General features: G+C 38.8%; 3 protein-coding genes and 1 long non-coding RNA gene across 21 annotated transcripts in view; 2 read left to right on the top strand and 2 right to left on the bottom strand.

The window, feature by feature from the left end:
• Window positions 1-5646, top strand: part of inpp4b (inositol polyphosphate-4-phosphatase type II B) — a 224756-nt gene extending 219110 nt beyond the window's left edge. For 15 of the 18 annotated variants that reach the window (XM_071504371.1, XM_071504364.1, XM_071504365.1 and 12 more), the window contains one exon: window positions 59-249. In XM_071504371.1, coding sequence (XP_071360472.1) covers window positions 59-233 — 175 coding nt within the window. In that variant the 3' untranslated portion in view covers window positions 234-249. Of the gene's footprint in view, window positions 1-58; window positions 250-4588 lie in introns of those variants that run through there. The other 3 variants (XM_071504372.1, XM_071504379.1, XM_071504378.1) reach the window with 1 other exon arrangement.
• A 1012-nt stretch (window positions 5647-6658) lies between these two features.
• il15 (interleukin 15) lies at window positions 6659-12705 on the bottom strand. Its single transcript, XM_071504394.1, has 6 exons — window positions 12408-12705; window positions 9217-9299; window positions 8555-8642; window positions 8277-8321; window positions 7550-7678; window positions 6659-7242 (listed from the first exon to the last, which is right to left on the bottom strand). The coding sequence occupies exons 1-6, from the start codon at window positions 12474-12476 to the stop codon at window positions 7138-7140; spliced, it is 519 nt and encodes a 172-aa protein (XP_071360495.1). The 5' UTR covers window positions 12477-12705; the 3' UTR covers window positions 6659-7137.
• Window positions 11963-16134, top strand: LOC139636360 (uncharacterized). Its single transcript, XR_011694387.1, has 3 exons — window positions 11963-12312; window positions 14898-15140; window positions 15847-16134. It is a non-coding gene; the product is annotated as an uncharacterized lncRNA (long non-coding RNA).
• Window positions 12796-20081, bottom strand: znf330 (zinc finger protein 330). Its single transcript, XM_071504392.1, has 10 exons — window positions 19954-20081; window positions 19397-19596; window positions 19276-19295; window positions 19097-19167; window positions 18116-18192; window positions 17158-17284; window positions 16966-17070; window positions 16744-16790; window positions 15009-15126; window positions 12796-14309 (listed from the first exon to the last, which is right to left on the bottom strand). Exons 2-10 carry the CDS (start codon window positions 19514-19516, stop codon window positions 14038-14040), a joined length of 957 nt encoding a protein of 318 aa, XP_071360493.1. The 5' UTR covers window positions 19517-19596; window positions 19954-20081; the 3' UTR covers window positions 12796-14037.
• Window positions 20082-20803: the final 722 nt, after the last annotated feature.

The raw sequence follows: 20803 nt of genomic DNA, 5'->3' as shown, positions 1-20803 counted from the left end.
CACAGTGTTTTGATCTATCTCTGGTCGTTCTGTTTCACTCTGATGGGCGCCCCTGCAGTCAGCTGACCCAGGGGGACATTGGGCAGTGGGAGGACCCTGAGGCCGGCGCCGTGACAGAGAATAAACCGGCGTCTCGACACTTTTACCCCATTGCCCTGCTGCTTGTTAGCTCCCACTTACTGGTTGTGTGGCTCATTTTAAGTCTTGTTTTTCTGCTTGCAAAATATCAATAAATTGCTGACAATGCCATCTTTACTCACTTCCCTTTTCTGTGTTTGCTGGTTATTCTTTATTGAGTGGTGGTACTCTGATTTAACTGGCTTTCTCATGTTAGGGTAACTGCAGTTGCTGTATACAGGGCATTAATCCCTGTTCAGGCTGCCGAGGACTCGGGGAAATTGATTTTAATCAGATCATATTAAGTAACATAACTGGCAATTTAAAGTTTACCCCTTCCTGATCTACGAGGAGTCTTTTCTGAACTGTTAGTTCTTAATGTCTGATTCGGATAAACTTTCGCAAGACTAACATTAATATCAAGTTCACACTAACTGAATACTAAGTGCAAATACAATATGCAGTGGGGAAAGTGGTTTCTGACTTTTTCGACCTCACTGTTCGTAAAGTTCATTTTGACTAGCAGACATCTCCACTTTAAGATAAGCCTAAAAAAATCTTGATGAAAATAAACCGGTCACAAATAAACACAGTTTATTTTAAAAAGCCTTATTAATGTCCTCAAATAGCTGGGTTTTGTTTTCTTAAGCAAATGTCACTCAAACAGGCAAACAGGATTAAACAGTGCATTTGTTGAGGAATACCAGTGAGTTTTTTCAGTGTACATAGGATTGACTCAAACTTTAGTGTCCATTAATTTCATCATCATAATGACAGACATAATGTCACCCAGGGCAGCAGTCTGGCTCACTGATGTGTTTTAAATATTTTTGGACAGTGGGGCTTTATGTCAAGGAGAAATGAGAAATACACAATTTGGATACACAAACAATAGTTGTTAGTAGGATCAATTCATTATTGCTTTTGGTCTTTTTAGTTCTTGATAAGGAAAGTACAGAATATCGCCAGCCTTATCCTTTAACTTGTAATATTATATAAAACAGCTGATGTGGTACATCAAAATTTGAGTTAACTAACAGAAGCAATATGTGAAAATGATGAGTCAAGTTTTTTTTAGAGAATTATATTCCTCAAAAAGGGAGGCACATAAGAGATATACACATGTTCACTTTGAGATTAGGTGTAGGTACAATACCAAAATTTGCAAATGGATGTGCTTTGCAAGAGTTTAAAATATGTTCATCTATTTCTGCAGCACAGTTGACATGCAAATATATCACATCAGAGGTTTCTCAGTGTGCCAAAGACAGCTGAGGTAATATCAGCTGAAGCGGAGTAAACCACTCTTCGTATTTTGCTTTATTAAGGCAGAGCAAATTCCATTTACTTCCTCCAATAATTGCTATAGAGACCTTTACACCTTTGGTGCTTTTCAGTCTTTCCATAGGCAGACAATGTCTGCCCAACTCTGTAATTTTTTTTTACTGTCTCTCTGTCTCTTAATTGCTCAGTCACAACTCCACAGTGTGTTCTGTGTATCTGTGTGAGTGTTACTCTTGGCAGATTTCAATCAAATTACTAATGTGTAATACAAAACTATAACAATCAAATTAAGAAACCTTAATTTTACTCTGGTGCTTTTATTTTGTAGACAAAATCGCTACAAAGGAAGTGAACTGTTTCTGCTATGATGAAGATGTATTGTGGAACCATGCGCTGTTGTAACTGTCATTCACTCTCAACGTGGATAAAAGTATAATAAGAATCTCAGGTGGGAGGAGATTCTCTATTTAGATATATGCCACAGCTTAATGTGAGACTCTCAGTTCAATATTGAAAGGTAAAAAAAATCAGATTATCAAAATAATCTGGCGGCCCAGACATTATTGCTGGCGGGCCAGTTTTGGCCTGCGGGCCACCTGTTGCCGACCACTGCTATAGATCTTCCTTCTCGTGGTTGGAGAGTTGTTCAGTTGCCTTTTTAGGGCTGTTGTGAACTTCTTAGTGAGGATTGGCTTCTGTTTGGCTACTCTTATCATAAAGGTCTGATTGATGGAGTGCTGCACTGATGGTTGCCCTTTTGTACAGTTCTCCCATCTCCACAAAGAAACTCCTAGATCGTGCATCTCATTTATAGTGACCTTTGGGTTCTTTCTTACCTACCTGACCCAGGCTCTGCTTCCCTGATTACTCGGTTTAGCTGGTTGGCTAGATTTAGGAAGAGTGTTGGTAGTTCCAAACTTCTTCCATTTCAGAATGATTGCAGCTGATGTGCTGTTAGACACTTTCAATGCTGCTGAAATTTTCTTGGAGCCTTTCCCAGATCTGTGCCTTTACAAAATCCTGTGTTGCAGGTCTATTGACAATTCTCTTAACCTCATGCCTTGGTTTTTACTAACATCATCAGATGTGAGACCTTATATAGACAGGTGTGTCTTTCCCTAATATACCAAAGCAACTGAATTAAAGTGGACTCCAGCCAAGTTGCAGAAGCATCTCAAACACGACTGATATAAGGGGGATGTACCAGAGCTAAATTGCGAGCATCATAACAAAACGGTCTGAATACTTTCTTCAATGGGAATTTCCCATTATTGATTAAATTTACAAAAAAAAAAATTTTTTTTGTTTTTGTCATTGTGCTTTATTGTGTGTTGATTGGTGAGGGAAACATGAATTAAATCCATTTGAAGATGAGTTTGAAATATAGCAAACTTGAAAGGGTCTAAACACACGAGTTGATTCATGTCTAAGGTATTTTTAGGTCACAGTGGTGGTGGGGGTGTTATACTGGATTGCCTTTTCAGACACGTTTCACGTGTTTTTTTTATTGATTCTGCTCCAGCACACTGGATTTCCAACACTGTTCATCTACTTCAGATGAGAGTTATTACTAAATTCAAAACTGAGCTGTCATTAGCTTTATACTGTGCCCTTTATCCCTAGAGTCAGTTTCAATGGAGCAGAGGTACACTTCCTTTTCAGAGGCATATCTGTTATTGTTTCCTGTACACTTGTCCTGTCATGTGTCTGGAAATCTAACCCTCTGAATTTTTTCCCACACCACATTGCACCTTTAAATAGAAACACAATCATTGATATATGACTGAAGCATTAGCAGATATTAAGTAATACAGAGTCAGGGTACTAAAACCTGAATAAATGAGGCAGGTTGTCACTGAAATGTACTTTTTAGGATTGACATTGATTGTTGGTCATGTGATTATAATACCAAGTGTTCTAATTTTAAATCTTGAGGAGTACGTTTGTAAATGTAAAATGATCTGATGGTCTTGCTCTCACGCAATCCGCTGAAGCATAAAAAAGACAAACAGGAAAGTTCTTCACGGTTCCATTGAAAGGTGTTAAAAATACAACAGTTCATTTTGGTAGATTGACAAGCTACCTTTGTAACCAGACGGTTTAACCACACACCTATGACAAAGGTGTTTGCAGCACTATTCTCTGTTCTTGGGATTGACAGCAATCACTGAATTTTCTCTTTTATGTTGTTTGAAACAGGAAAGCGAGATGAAAATTAGTTATAAATTAACAGGTGATATTTTGATGATGTATGATTACATATGGTATTTTGTCCATCTAAGATGATACGTTCCCAGTGGATGTTTCATAATCAAATTGTTGGGTATCCTTTCATATTTCAGGGCAAAATTTAGCACCCTCAAAACTGTTTGCAATGAATATGGATCTGTGCTAAGTTGCTGAAAAGATGTGATTTTATCATTTATGATTGGTGCAGGATCATTTTTACACAATACATTATTTTTACACGATACATTATTGACATAGTTATCATAGGATGAAATATGAGGCATGTTCCAAATAGACTAATTATCATACAAATATGATGATAATCATATGTATACTTTATAATACATAGAACAAAAATTAATATTTTGGGGAGTCATCTTGTCTACAGACAAAATTCTGTTGTATTTTGGGTGAGAAGCCTCTTTATGCCTCCGCACCGGCAATAGCCAGGGCTAGACGAATTACGTTTTCTGGTTGTCTGTATTTCCCATTCTCATGGATGTGACATGTCAGTAACCCCCTAATGGGATTTCCTCAAATTTGGTAAAAATAATGGACTCAAGGATGAACTGATTAGATTTTGGTGGTCAAAGGTCACAAAACATAACTCACAAATTCATTTGCGAATTATGACATCATTTAATACAAATGTCTAATAGGATAAAATAATAATGAGTGATGACATTTTTTATCTGAATGGTCAAAGGTCAACTTCACTGTGACATCATAATGTCCTGCAAAAACACTTCTGGCCATTATTCAATGCTGTAACTCAGAAAGGGGAGATTGTGTTAATATGGGTGGTTGGCGGTGGCACACAACCACGAGGCAGTAACTCTAGTTTTAAGGTTTGTGTCTATCATTACAAACATCATTTAAAAACCCACTCATGTTCACTTTTTTGTTTTCCTTTCTGTTCTTCCCTCATTCCTCTTCACCCTCTTTATTTGGCCATCAGAGAAGGATGTCGGATTGAGAACGTTCAAAAGAATATTAGATGCAGGAAATATGCCTTCAACATGTTGCAGCTGATGGCCTTTCCCAAGTGCTACCGACCACCAGAGGGGACTTACGGCAAAGGTGACGCTTGAGAACTTAAGTCATGTGCTGCAGGACCAGATATTCTGTGTTGTCCAAGTACGAGATATGAAAGATTGTAAATGATAGTGAAAATGTTAAATTGTTCATAGTTTGTAACCAAAACAACTTGCAGGATGTTATATTGAGTTTTGTTTTTTTGTTGCTCTTGTATTTGAGGAGGATGAATATTCATTCGTCTCAGTTTGACAAACATGTGTTACTTGCAGAATTAATGCACTTTGTCTTTTTTGCCTTGTTTATGTTCCATGGTCTAAGTTTGACAGTGTGCATCTGCACACTATGTAAATGATTAATGTATGTTACTGACCTCAGGTCAAGAATGAATTTCCAATGGTTTGAATGGTATAAATATTGCTCTAGACAATGAATTTTGAAACAAAATGTTATGGCCTTATTCCATGTTTTGGATCTACTGAGCTTTACATGATGAAAGTGGACGATTCAAAATGAAAACTTGACCTTGTCAACAGGAGCTTATGCATGTCTGCTGTATCTGTACATTTTTATGGTATCACATATGCAGCTCCAAACTTTCCATATATTGTGTTTCACTGAAGACATATTTTGATTTAGTTGTCCCCTGGGGACATAAGTAACATACCAGTATTTTAAAGCAGATGTTGAATTCTGTTGCCTCTTGATAACTCATCACATTCTCTTACTGGTTGTACTTGAGCCTTTTCCATAATATTTTAATATCTCAAGGTACTGCCCAGTGAAACCACATGAAGTACACCTAGACCACCACACCTACACCATTTCTATATGCTATAAAATCTTTATTTTTTTATTTTAAAGTGATTTTATATTCTAAGGGTTAATACCTTGGACTGTAATGCATGTTTTAAATGTATTTGTTTTGTTACATTTACAGTTGCTTATTTAAAATTAAATAAAAGAATGGTTTGATGTGGATATTTGTGATTGTATCATGATAGTTTGTATACTACTGGTTTCACAGGTGTGCATTTAATTGAACAGGTAAGTAAACTTATACAGTAAATGAGCCATTATTTAATCCTTATTCTTATAATGTGTAACGTTAATATTGTTTGGTACATACTGAATATGCTCTGACAACAGAGAGATGGATCATGCTGCAGGAATGATTTTGACATTTCTACGGACATGCTGGTATTCATTGTGACTGCTGTGAATCCAAGCTGACTACAGGTGCTGTTCTCTGCATGAGCAAGATGTTTTGAAGCACAGTGTTATATTCAAATAACTAAACAGAATTTCTCAGCTACATATTGTTTTGCATGTTTGTGATAGGTCAGGGATTAGATGCTTGTGTTAAAATGATCATATCACAGATCACAATTAGTATACTGTCCACATGATGAGCAGAATGTACAGTTATTTTTTCTGTATTGAACACATGGTGCTTGTTTTACCTGCATCTTGTACCTTTCAGCTAACTTGCAGGATCAGGATTTGTCTCTTGACCTCAGGAAGGATCACTGCTTTGCCAACCTCCTCTACCAGATACTGGTACAGGTAGCTGACTTTTCATCATCATCATATCAGCGAGGGAATGGTAAATAGCAGAAACCATAATGTGATACAGTTCAACAGCAGCACAAATTACATCTTCCAAACATCTTTCTAAAACAAGCTGTGGCACCATTCAGAGTAACTTTAGCCCAAAATGCAGCCCCCACGTTTTTTAATAAGAAAGTGAAACTTGGCCCCACTTTCAAGGCAAACAGTCCTGAGGGATATCTTTGTAACATGAAAGCTGTTTTTCTATTTCTATTGTGTTACAAACCAATTACTCAAACTGGACTTCCTGGATCATATTTCAGGTCTCAATGGTCTCTGTAGCAACACGTCCTCATCAATACAGCCACACTACAGAGCAACAACTGGACAATGATCTGTGGTAAGATAATAATAAAGATTGAAGAAATAAAAAGACTATATAGTAGGTAAAATATTTTTTACTGGCAGTGGAGATAGTTGTGATACGGCAGTTCATTTGGACATACACTGTAAATTAGGTATTTCATTCAGTAGTGTTCAGCAGGGAGCTTAATAACATTATACATTCTTTATATACAGTGCATGCTGCTGCTTTATGCTGCTTCCTAATACATTTCTCAAAACTCTACAACTGAAAGTCAAATTTTGACAGTGACAGAGAGACTTCATCTGTGCAGTTAAAACAAATGACGGCCTGTTGTAGTACGGTCGTCCCATACATTAAACAGCTTTTAAAAATCAAATTTATCTTGGTCTATCTGTATTGTAAAATAATACATAACATTTCACGTGGACTCAAGGATGGCATAGTTTGATACCGTCTGACATAGTCACAATGTGATATTTACAAAATAAAAACAGCCACAATTCTTTACAAATATATACAAATACACATTTGTAGCTCACAGTATTTACATCATGCTACATTTTCCCCTGTGAAGTCATTTTTTCCAAAAGGGTATTTAGTCTGTCCAGGAATACTGTAATATTTTTAAGTGAGTATGCTTCACATGGCTGACAGCCCACCTTAAATGAAGAGACACAGTTGAACATAATTAGTTTTAAAAAGTGAAAATACAAATAAAAGCCAATATGACACTGACGCTTAGACATTTTGTGTAACTTAGTATGTTGTACTAATGGTAAAGAAATTCATGTATCGTGTGAGGATGCTAAAAACCATAAAGGATGATGATCCATGACAAGGTTTTTTGACAAAAAAAAAAATGCATAGATACACTGGAGATTTTGTTTACACTAGCTTTATCCGTGATTTTTAAAGGAAAGCATTTTTCAAACACATTTCAAAGAGGATTTTGTAAACAGGACTTACAGAGTTGGGATGTAGTTGATCACTGAAATTAAAGATGCATTGTGCTCTATCGTTTGGAACTTCTTCTTCATCAAGTACCATCATCAACTCTTTCACGTAACATTCGAGTGAAGCTCTTTCACAGTTCTCCTAGAAGAGACAGAAATGCCTCAGTATGGACACATACAGTGACAGATTAATTTCATTAATGAGTATAAATAAGAATTCCCATGTCTCTGTAGCTGTGTCATGTCATTGCAATGGTACTGATAACGACTCCAAGACAGCAGATTGATCATACTCGCAAGTCAAGAAATAATGTGAATTCTGTCTGTAGTAGATTTTTTTAACAGTACCACTTCTCTCCCAGCTCGACAGTTTGCTCTGTAATGATTAACCGAACGTATCTGCAGGCTTATGTCTATGTTGTGTGCCAGTTTAATGATGGTGATCACATGGCCTTAAAGCTGCAATAATTAATACTTTTGCATCAACAGCAGCTCAAATTACTACTTGTATTTGAAAGGGGCTGGTCATTGTGACAAACATGTACCTTTCAGGTCACTGTTTTAGTTTTCCAGCCTGCCTCTTTCCTATTTTGGCAACCTTTATTTTCAGGTGCAACAGGCAGCTGCTTCCAGAGAAGAAGCTTTAAAACCCACAGTTCACTACCTAACCAGCAAACAGCACACAGATGCCTTAGCAGTTTAGTAAACACCAAAAACAGCTAAAGCAACTTACAACTTACTTTAATGTCATTAATTGACGGAGCATACAGCATAGCATCAGATTTCTGAAAAAGGGTAAGAAAAAGTGAAAACAATAAATTAGACAAATAAGGGTCTTGATTAAAAAAAAAAAAAATACTTCACTACATATGTAATGAGGATACACTGCAGGAAAGTGACAACAAAGTATCAGTGAATACAAAATTGTGATGCCTCCTGCAGTATAAACAAATGGTTTTATCATAAGTGTTGAAAAAAACATAACCAAAGGCTTATTTTATTTGATACTTTCTCTCACCTTAATGCTTTGTTCAAGCTTCTTCAAGCAAATCTGAAAAAATTCTGTATCATCTTTAGAAGCTGCACACGTCGAAATACTCAAGAAGCTTTGAGAGAATGAAGAGACAGTGATTACAATACATATCAATTATAAGAATGTGGACATATTTTTGATGTTTTGGGTCTCTTGATCATTGAATGTAACAGTAGCCAGCTTTAACTAGTTACAGTGAAACATGTACTGTATGTGAATCACAGCGTTTAAAAATGTTTTCACACTACGAGTTGTAACTCACAGAGAGGCAGTATAATATGCACAGTCCATGGAATCTGTTGTTGCGCAACAGATCCGTGGTTGCAAGGAAATTTTATGGGAAAATGTTCAGTATTAAGAAGCCATTCATGGTGGTATGGATGAGTAACATCAGGTTATAAGAGTTCTTAGATGAAAGTTAATGTCTCTGTTAACTGCTCCCATGAAGTATACATGACACACTCCATTCTTCATTTCCCATAATCAGAAACAAAATGATGTTTTGCTGTTAATGAAAAAAGTTGAATATCAGACTTAACAGTGTGTTTTTCAGAGCTATGTTGTGGATAATAGAAACATGTCCCTATGTCATGATAACCAACATTTAACTTTATTTAAAAAAAACGAGTCACACACTGTATGCCTACCTCAGAACTAAGAAACAAAGCCACACCTGAGTTTTGTGGCTCTCTCGGCACAGGTTACAGGTTGACTGGAACTGGATGCCTTTCTAGAAATAATGAAAGGAAATGTTAAATGTTAAGGAAAAGTATGTAATCCTTCAGGTTATACTGTCAAGCTTGAATGTGACTGTAGACAAAAAAGTGCTAGTTAACTGTTCATTTTACATGAATTATCTTCAACTCATGAATAAGTCTCTGTTTTGCTGCGCTGTTACAGAAGGCAAGAGACCATCCTCTCTTTCTTTTTAACTGTTGACAGTGAGCTGCTGTAAAGCCTGCTGGTTCTCGATATAACAATTCTTCATGTTGTAACAGTAATTATCCTCAATCTGTCTCTCCAACCATGCCATGTTGGGTCCTTAAATGTGAGGGAAATTGGCCTGGAAAGTCCGTGAAGGGTGAAGTTGTTTAAGACAGTGTGGGAACCCTGAGTGCAACTCTTCACTATCTGTGATCAAACATATCAATTACAAGAACAACTCTGGAGCAACATCAATTTCAGATATCAATAATCTTGTTCGGGCCAAATAACATTCATACTGTATATTCTACTATAGACTAGAATCTGTGCTTTTACACCAAATGTTGCGATTGAAGTAGTTTGATCACATCAACCTGTGGCATATGGAACAAGTCTCTGGTAAGATAAGATATAGTCAGTAGCCACAATGGTGAAGTGGCTAAGTGGAGAACACAAAACATTGTAGCGTTTGCAGCTCCTTGTCTGAAAACGCCTTAACCCTTCATTGCTCCACCACACATCCACCTCAGATTAACAGTGATCCAAGCAACAAGATAATATCCACTGGCAGATGTACATCTCAATTTTCCCTCTCTAGTCCTGGGCAACTGGTCAGAGTGCATGAGCCCTGTCAACCTCAAAGGCATATGGGGCTCCATGGCAGCTGACTGTTGGCTGGAGCTCTTTTAAAACCCTTACACCCCTTTTTTAAATCTAGTTTCTTGGTGGAGGTGAGCCTGGCTGGATAACATGACCTCATCATGGCTATGACCCACCCTGTGGTTAAGCAGTTTGTTTATCAAGACAACATTTTGAGCCTCTGCAAAAGGTGCACCCAGACATTTTTAACAAATAACAGTATGGATCTTATGTGCTCTCTCACATCAAATGGAGACCAGATGGGGCCACAGCAGTGCATCTTATTTCAGATCCAGGGTTTTGTGGTTAAGGCTTTCCTCTCCTTCTTAATGTCAGAAAAATTTACAGTTTCCAAGAGCCAAAGATGGCAAATAGTTTATTTTTTCTAGATTTAAAAGTTCAGCTCCCAGATATATTCAGTTTAACGTCAGACAAGGAAAGCACGCAATCCTCACATTTAAGAGGCTAGAGAGTAAATTCTTGCTCACCACTTACTTCCAGGAATGATTTAGCAGTACACATCTCTGGCGGCCTGTTAGAGGGCCACCCTCACTGTGGTTACATCCAAGAAACTTCTGTTTTCATTATGTTCACGGAATGCAAGTCTGGTCCCCAACAAGGCTTGGCTTTGTAATGTGATTCCAACATGGCAAAGGAATGACACAAAGTCTTTCTGGAGGCAAAACTATTTTGCGTCTGTTTATGGTAATTTTGCATATCTTTGTGGTGATTCCCAAATTCCCAGAACCAATGGTGATTCAAATGTTTTGTTATCCAAAGATATTCGCTTTTGTGGGGTTTGATTGCTTTGCTCCGAAGCAGCAAAAACTGCTTGCTGTAAAAGATAAATGTCACTCGTATTGTGAATGATGATTAGTAAACAGAAAGCAGCACAGCCCAGCTCATTATCACAGCAACACTGTTTCGAATAAAATGATAATCAGGTTTATCAAATCAAATGACAATGTATCACTCAATTTTTCAAATTTCATCACCTCTTTTATTCATTTGTAAGCATTTTCATCACTTCCATTTTTGTCAATTGCCAATTTTCTGAAATGACGAATGGTAAACCTTGCGTTGAGAATGATGAATAATGAATGTGAGACAGGGGAAATGATGAATCATGGTTGTTATCATATCATATTACAAATGTTTTAAAGTGATCATATCACGTGACAATGTATCACTCCGCTCCGTCCTTTCACCTCCATCATTTCATTTTTGTAACCTCCACCCAGCATGGATTTTAATATAGCTAATAAATCAAACACGGAAAAATCCAGTCTCCACCACTATGAAAAGTTTTAAATGATGTTTACAGCTTTTATCAGTGGGCATCCCTTTAACCATTAAAGACCTAGTCCACAACAACACGCCGCTTTTAACTTTTATAATTTGTACCCTAATTAGTTTAGATTCGCTTTTTTTGTCAGTTAGTATCAGGTGAGAAATTATGAGCCCGTGAGCTTGATAAAATTGTCAGGATATTAGACCAGTTGCATGTATTCCGCACGGGCCATTCTGAGCCTATTTATAGTCTGGACACAGCAGCTGCAACTGGACTGTGGCTGTAGCTGCTGTGCTTTTGAATACATTCTATTTAGTGGCATTCAGTCGAGGTTATTTTTCAAATAACGTAACAAAACCATTTCAAAAAGCCCCGTTTTTCAATTTCTGATTTTCGTTTCGAAATAGAAACTCCACTGAGGCGAACACATTATTCACAATCACGAACGCAAGACGAACTTATATATATATATATATGTGTATATATATGCACGGCTGGTAAATAGTACCTGCCATGCCGCCTCTTTATTCTCACCCACCTGAAACAGCTGTGTCTGTTGTCACTTGAAGTTTGAAGTTTGGCTGATCTTGGTATTTACCGCCTGCAAACAGGGGGGGGAGCTTGTTGAACCAAATCAACCTCCTCTGCACAACTGAAAGTGAAACTTCACCGGTGACTGCCCTGAGGTTTTGCTTGGTTTTAACCAAATTACTGTGATGGTTGACGTTTCACCATCTGCGGCACAAATGTCTTCCCCTGGGCCCACGTGGATCCCCGGGATGACACACCTCCGATCATTACGCACGATTGTTTCCTGCGGGTGTGAACTTTGACACCGTTGTACCTTAAATCAAAACGACACCCGTACTCCTACATGTCCAAACCTGAGGTAAGTAACTACAGGTCAGTTTCACCTCTGCCACCCACCCTAGACACACACACACACACATACGCACACACACGCACACACACGCATCAGCTTACCGCTCGCTGGTCTCGGGGGCATGTGAGCTGGACGAGGACCACCGGGACCGGAGTCATGAAGTCTGTCATCTGCGCAGTGGCAGCGATTGCTCTCCTATCCGGCGCAGCAACAGGCCAAGATCACATTTTTGCATTTCACTTATGCTAATAAAGCTGCGCTGCCTCATTGGCTTGTGTCCAGTGTTACTAACTCATGAGTCGAGCGTCAGTGCGGTCCAGATTTCGCCCAAGTGATCGACTCACACATACGCCCTTCTCCCGTCTTGTTGAGCTGAAGTTCACTCCTCCTCTGATTCGTCACTTTGTTACACACCAGTATGCGTCAGGGAAGACATTAAGCCCAGACATTAAGTAACATCCACTCACATCAAAATACTCATTCAAAAGGTTTTTTTTTTTGTTTTTTTGTTTAATGGCATATTTAACGCAAACACGTTTCAACAAAAGCAGCAGATTACAAGGATCAGGGCAACTATGTGAAGTTGTTTATGCAGCCTTTGTGTTGCACTCAAGCAGAGTAAACTATAGTAAGCTGCAGAGTTATTCCAACACATTCTACAGTTACACATCATGATCAAACTTTTAATTGCACACTGTTACCAAGGCTTAATTACTAACCATACGGTGCTGCCAATTGCCCTGGAGTCCCAGAAGTCCCCTTAATCGTCATGGGGAAGTTGGTATGTGGTGATCTCACTAACTGTAAATTTGTTTGGGAATGTACACCACTGAAGCCCGATATAAACTCTGATAAGGGCCTGAATTTGGCAGTGTTGGGCAGAAATACATCCCTTAATAATGCATTACAATCATGTGATCACGTTTTACAATAACAAGTGGTGTAAGGGATAACAGCTTGAAATACAGTAGTTACATACAGCTACTTATCACTGTAACACTTTGTAACTTTGACTTTGACATTTTGTGGATTTCTTTGCCACCTTATCGAGTGTTAGACAGTGGGTTGATATCAGTTTTGTCTCTGCATTGAGCTAGCACACGCTGGCCAGAAATAATTAGAACTAATGGTTAAAACATTAACCACATGTGACAGTCGTGTTTGACCCTGATGTTTTATGTTGAAAAACAATGAAGAGATCATTTAAAGAAAAGTTTGGAGCAGAAACTTAAAGGACCAGTGTGCAGGATTTAGTGGCATCTAGCGGTGAGGTTGCAGATTGCACCCAACTGAAGACCCCTCACTCCTCCCTTATCAAGTTTGTAGGAATACCCACGGAGGCCTTCAGGTAACAGAAAACGTGAAAGGCCCTCTCTAGAGCCATTGTTTCGTTGGTCCACTCTGGGCTACAGCAGAAACACGGTGGTTAGGCTCTGTGAAAGACGACCCACTCCCTATGTAGACATGAAGGGTACATTCTAAGCTAATGAAAACACAACAGCTCAGGTGAGTATACCCAATTCCTTAAAGTAAAGTATTGAAGTAAGTACAGAAGTTTAGGTATTGTATCACTGATACTGATACAAAGCCCTTGACATACCAGCTGAATACACATATTCTTGAGGAATTTTCATTTTTCGTGGAAAGTCCCTCCACTGAGGATCATTTGGATCTATGGGACTGTGCGCTGCACCGCCAGACACTCCAGTCTCACCCTCAGCCTGTCTTAGTTCAGGCAGCAGTCCCGTCTAATTTAAGACCAGCCAGGGAATCAGCAGCTGTTTCCTCTTCCCCCTCTTCCTCCTCCTCCTCATCTTCCTCCTCCTCTTCATCCTCCTCCTCCTCCTCATCTTCCTCGTAGTCATCATCCTCTCCGTAGTCATCCTGTTGGTCTCTGCCTCCAGAAGCTACGTTCTTCCAGTACGAGTCATACCCTGACGCTCCATCATAGTAATCGTCATCGTCATCTGCACCAGCCTGGCGGCCAAATTTCAGCGTGCGAGCTGCAGAAAACACAATAAGGTCTTAAAGCTGAGGTTTACAGCTCACTGTAGAAAGCATTTAAACTAAATCAAACAAACTATTTTTCTTTTTTTCCTGTTTGGTAGTTACTTTAATTCTGGTATTAGATATTAGATGATACAAATGTAAATATTGTCTGACTTTTTATCTCAAACCTCGTCTCAACCTTCCATACAGATAACAGCCAAATAACAGTGAATATCTGTGCTATCATGAGGCTAACAGGGTCTGTGATTAGACACATTTCACTGTGCATTGTTTACGGTCAAATCATTTTTTCCAAGGTCAAAAATTAACTTTCAAGCTCAATCGGTTACATCATGATATACTTTGATTACACTGCAATTCTGCAATGTTGACACAAGATAAAGATTAAACAATGTGTCAATATCACAATAAAAATCTGAATAAAAAGGAAAATGAAGAACAAAACAAGAGCCAAAGCCAGTAAGTAAGACATTGTTCAAGACCAGATCAAAAATTTTGAGGAAATTTAGAGCATTTTATCTGGAAAAAAAAAAAAATTCTCAAAAATGTCCCTGTCTTAACACTCTCTGTTTCGTTTTTAGAATAATGATTCGGCAGGGAAGTTGAGGCAACATCAACTTCCTCCATATGGCAGCTTTACTGGAACAAAAACAACTTTCAGTCTGTTGACCGCTGGTTTGTGTAACACTCACTGGACATGCTGAGGTCTTTGGTCTCCTGCGTCTCATGGCCGCACTTGGGACATGGTGGGGCTTTCCCCTTCTCCTGTTTGAAGACCTTACTCTTGGCATGATCATCACAGTAACAGGCCTGAGAGGACAGAGGTGAACTGAGGTTTAAATCATCACATGGAAATATTGAACAGTGGCTTCAGAAAGTTTCACTTCACAAACACTTTATCTGGCAGGCACTGCTCATCACCAGGCTAACACCATCCTCACAGTGTAGCATGGTGGTGGCAGCATGATGCTATGGGGGGCTTCTCAGTATCAGGGACAGGGAGACTGAGGGGAATTGAGGGAAGGACGAATGCAGCCAAATACAAAGAGAAGAAGAAGTCCTGCTCCATGCGACCTGAGACTGGGGTGACAGTTCACCTCTCAGCACGACAATGACACAAAGCAAACAGTCAAAATTCAAGACTGCAGCCAATGGAACATGTGTGGAGACAACCTCAGATTCTTTCCATCCAGTCTGACCGAGCTTGGGAGGATCTGGCCAGAAGTATAGGATAAACTGCCCAATCCGAAAGGGGCAAAACTTATAGAGTCTTTCTACCGTAAAAGCATATTTTCACTGTCATTATGATTTATTAAGTGAAGACTGCAAAAATTGCAGTTTTATCCATTTACAGAGGATAAAAATTGACCACTTTTTGAAGCCACTGAGTATCTTAACATGGTTTCTATTTTTGTTTGAACTATGGGAATAAATTCCAATAACTGTTCAGGCCTGTTTAGACAAGTCAGGTCATTCATCCATATCTAAACAAACTTAATAGTTCTTCCTTTCCTCTTGTGTCGTTTACAGAGCTCCTTGCCTGACCCCAGTCATTTCCCCACACACATGCTATGCAGGAGCAGAGGGATACTTGGTGATCATCACATGCAGGTTTTTTTTCACTTTCACGTTGCACTTTCTGTTTTATTTATTGTATTCTTCTTTGCTTTACTTGTTGCACTATTCATTTTAATGTAAATAATATTGTATGAACCTGTAACTAGATGTGCTATCTCAGAAAAATTGCTTTTCCTACTAATGCCATCATAGGCCGTCTTGTCTTTACAACCACTTTTGCACTTGCAACTTTAACCCTTATACCCATAATCCTTAAATGCCAGAAATAACTAGCTTTTTTTTCAGTTCAAGGATCACACAGCAACATTTTGACCCAGTAAAGAAGGGGAAAAAAAAGAAAAACAATCTTCTGGCAGCAAATTCAGCCTCATCTGAGCAGTCCAGTTTTATCTGACTGGAGCAATCTCTTGATGGAACTTTACTAAATTAATCACTGATGTCAAACACGTTTCCTACGTTCCAGAAATTATTCCTGTTAAGGGGCAAACTGAAAGCAAATGTGAATTCAGTTGAAACTTTATTTGACTCTTCCTGTTCAGTTAGGAGATGCCGGTTGTTATTGTTTGCTTTAGAAAGAATGGAGATGAGCTGATGAACTTTGCATCAAAATTGCATTATACATACAGGTGTTTCTATCATCTTGTCCATCCCGTTTATATAAATAAGGGTAAGCCAAATAACAAACGCCTCTCTGTATAACACAATACAGTACAACAGCAACAAAAGAATCAACACCTGTCTAAAACCTGAACATAATAACCTTCATGAAGAAGGACTTATTGCAGCACTGTTGTATCAGGCTGCATTAGCTTTAGGTAGGTGTAGTTAATAAGCTGCTGCTCCCCTCACCTTACAGCGCAGGCACGAGTGTTGTCCCAGTCTATTACAGGAAACACCTAAAGTGGAATGTGAGAAAAGGGCAAAAAAAAAATAATAATCACGTTTTCTCTGGTGCACAAATAACCTCAAGATATTATCCTCTGGAATACATTCACTTAAACTTTCCAATTAACCACAAAATGGTAATGATTGACAATTTGTAAGATGTGCAATGGAAACTCAATGACTCACACTTGAATGTTTCTGCCTGGAGGATTTGGCAGCTTGCCTGGTGCTCAAACTGATCATCCTCACACAAGAAGTTTTGACAGAAGGAACAACGGAAAATTCTCCCTCCTATTCAGACAGTTAAACGAGGCGGTGAGAATTTTTGTGCGACACTGATGCGACCCGGTGAATTGAATCAAATGTGTGAGGTCTTACCATGATCCCAGACGCTGCGCTCGCACTCGATGCAGTCTGCATCAGTCAGGGGACATGCACAGGCGTGAGTGCTTAGACATTTCCTTCCGTGGCACACCCAAGCTTCACAAAAGTCACATACTGCCCCCTTATGATAAATAAGAGATTTAAAAGGACAAAAATAACAGTTTGAAACACCTTTTTTTTTTTCCAAAGGCCTCTGTCTAAACATTAATTAATTGACCTTGGTTTGCAGGTAAATTAAAATTTTGCACAAAGCTTTTTAATTCATGCTGAATTATGAAAGCAAAATGCATCAGCAAGACATATTCACAGAGCATTGGCCAGTCATTCCTCACGTAATGTACATCCTGAACTCGTTTTATATCATTATTCTGCTGCACTATCTGATACTACTTGGTCCGTGTGTTACTCCCACATCACTGACGGTCAACACTAAATTATTAGGTCCGGATTGTACTTGCGCAACACTGCAATACTATACAAAGTGCACAATGTGACAGTGGCAAAGGGTGATCATGGGTAATTCCTCTCTACTGATAACAACTTTATCAACGCTATGATGGACATTATGAACACAATTAGCACACGTTCTAAAGTTTCAAGATTGCTAGAGTTTGTACATATTGCTTGTACAATCTCATTCATGTGGTGTTTGCCCGTTATATTGTATTTGCATTTTTATTGGACACCACATCTACCTGGTATGATACTGACCGACCCCTATTCAAGATCACTTTTATCGTCTTGTGGAAAATATTTTTTGTTTGTTTTGGATTGAAGTAATTGCTGTATGAGGCACAGACATGGCACTGTAAAAACATACTTAAGGAATAAAAGCACACTTGCAAAATCGTTATCAAGAAACTTGGTCTTATATTACTGCAATAACGGACAGGTCACAACACAAAGAGGCGTTCCTGCCATGTGAATGCGTCAATTCAGAAAGGAAACTTACCACCATGGCCATCCCGGTACTGTGGATCCCAGGATGTTTGACAACACAGTCTGATGACTTCATGCACTTGGTTTTGCCTACAACAAAAACATTTGAAATAATATAAAAAGGTGTCACGGCCTATTTTAATGCCAATGTGGTGAAATATGATGCACAAAATTTGACCATTATACTTTTAAAGGTTTAAAGCCTGGTGATATTCCATATTTGACTTATTGCCAAGAAATCCCATGAAAAGACCATAGATTGAATATAAAGATATAATTAGCCTCAATAACATCACCCCCACTGGTGACTTACATATAAATTCACCCCCCATACAGTTGCCATGAAGGGAGAAATTAGCTGTAGCTAGCTAATTTGTACCAGGCTGTAAACATGTTTATTTCTTCTGTAAAGTTGGACATTTTAAAAGAGTCTATGGGGATTGACTTTTGGGCCCAGCCTCAAGCAGCCTTTCGAGGAACTGCTGTTTTTGGCACTTCTGTGATGGCTTCATCTCATTGGCTTTTCATTTCATTGTTTTCAATGCTTGGAAAAGACCGCTTGGAAAAGACCAAAATCAACAATGAACTGATCCCTCTTACACAAGCTGTGTGTGTAGCTAAAACCAAAGACATTTCTCCGCAGCACAAACCTCTACCACTATTGTTCAAAAACAGTGCATTGGAAATCCACACCGTTGCACTGACTGACATGTTGACTCATTGTGATGAACACTGGCATTCTAACCATCCCACTGTAAACACTTACCAGAGCATCTGCTGCTGATTTTGCTAAAAAAAAAACTAGTCTTTTTTCAACATGAATGATTATATCTGTAACCTGTCTGTAGAGGTTTGTGTCTTCGGGAGGAATGAATGGGCTTGTGGCTGACTGTCACAGATGTCAAAAAGACTTGAGACTGATTTGTCAGAGGATTTACAATGATGGCAAGAAAAAACATTTGTTAACACACATATGAACACAGCAGTTACTCACCACACTGGGCGCAGACAGGCAGCTTCTGCACTGAGTTACAGAAGTAGCAGAAAGCTCTGTTCTTCTGTTTTCTAACAGGCGCCATTACATAGAAAAAATGTTTGTTAACTGGATTAGCAGAGACATGTCTACTTGTTCTTGTATCTGAAAAGGTGTTCCATAGTAATGCAGTTACTTACCTCTGACATTTGTCACACTCCTACAAAACAGATCACAATAAAGTTCAATTAGTTAGGAAAAATAGTAGAACTTAGGATATGATACTTTAGCACTAACTACCATGATGTATTATCTACTTGCCATGTTGGAGTTGCAGGGGTGTTTGGCCACATCAACATTGTCCCGGTTGGCTCGGATCTGTTTCTCTCGCTCTTTACGACTCTCCGCCTTTTTCCGTGCACCGGTTTTCTTTTTAGGCATCTCTGGTTTCCGCGGGCAGATGTTTTTACTGAGCTGTCTGCAGGTTTCACCTCAGGTTACCTGCGACCACAGAACTCGACCTGATGGTGGAAGGAAACAAGCTAATCTGTGAGCAACTCAGCTAACTTCAATTTTTTTTAAAAGTTTCTGTCATTAAAGAAGTTAGCACTGAGACCAGTCGGCAGAGTAGATCGCTGACACATCTTCTGCATTATGAGGCTATCACGACAAAAGTTTGTAACGTTCAGTGCCATGTTGGTTAGCTATTTAGTTACTAAACACGCAGGGTCACATGGTGAGCAAATGACAATGACTCCACCCAGAACCGTTTATATATAGTCATCGGGCTGTCTGGTGGTTACATTAATGCTCCTGAATGTTACACACAATGACATGTCATGACAGATTTACCAATCTCATTTTAACAATTATTTTACCGAAAGGATCAGCGGTGCGACAGCGGGTGGATCCGATCTGAAAGTCTGACCGGACTGAAACGTACCGCCGAGCGATTCGTTCCTATATTTCAGTTCCGTGGTCACTAAATGAAGCAGGTTTTTTTTGCACTTAAGCATCTCCACAGAGTTTTAACTACCAGGGACTTTAATGTTAGTGGCGAATAAGTTACTTACTTTGTTTATAATGACAAAAACATAAATATACCTTTAAGCTTGCTACTTTGGCAGTTAAGTTACACGTGTTAATAAGTCATTAATAGAATAGCCAGATAAAGAGAAAGAACATGTTATACAGTCAGACATATTCATTTAATGTGGACTCACAAGCTGTCAAATCAAAAGTTCTTCTTCTTTCTGTGAATAATGTTGTTTCTTAAACAGCGATGATGTGATGATGATGAAGAAAACTCCGCTGACACCGTCTTGCTTGTATATAAAGAGGTTTATTACAAAGAAGTCCAGCATCAAATCAAGCACCCTGGGTTGCCTGAGAGAGGAGTCGAAGCCAATGTGAATCTCCTCTGAACAACTGCTCTAACTCCCCATCTATATAGGCTGGTTGTTTTCGTGAACCTAAGGTAAAACATATGGTTTCTGTAAATACAGAAAAAGGGCTTGCTTACATAAGATGAGGGAGTCACCCATCTCCCAGTGGCACCTAGACCTTTTGACCTAAAACCTTTTAGCTAAGGTCCTTAAATCTTTTCACCCTAGTACCTTCTGACTAAGGCCATTAAATCTTATTGACCAGGGGACTCCTAGCTAAACATACCAAATCCATAAATTCACACAACATAACATACAGAACTTCAGATACTACAATAACAAG

Source organism: Trachinotus anak, unplaced genomic scaffold (genome assembly GCF_046630095.1).
Source record: "Trachinotus anak isolate AG129_WGS33_773 ecotype Australia unplaced genomic scaffold, CSIRO_AGI_Tana_v1 ptg000019l, whole genome shotgun sequence".
NCBI lineage: Eukaryota > Metazoa > Chordata > Actinopteri > Carangiformes > Carangidae > Trachinotus > Trachinotus anak.
The sequence above is the reverse complement of the archived record's forward strand: the minus strand, read 5'-3'. Positions and strand labels throughout refer to the sequence as shown.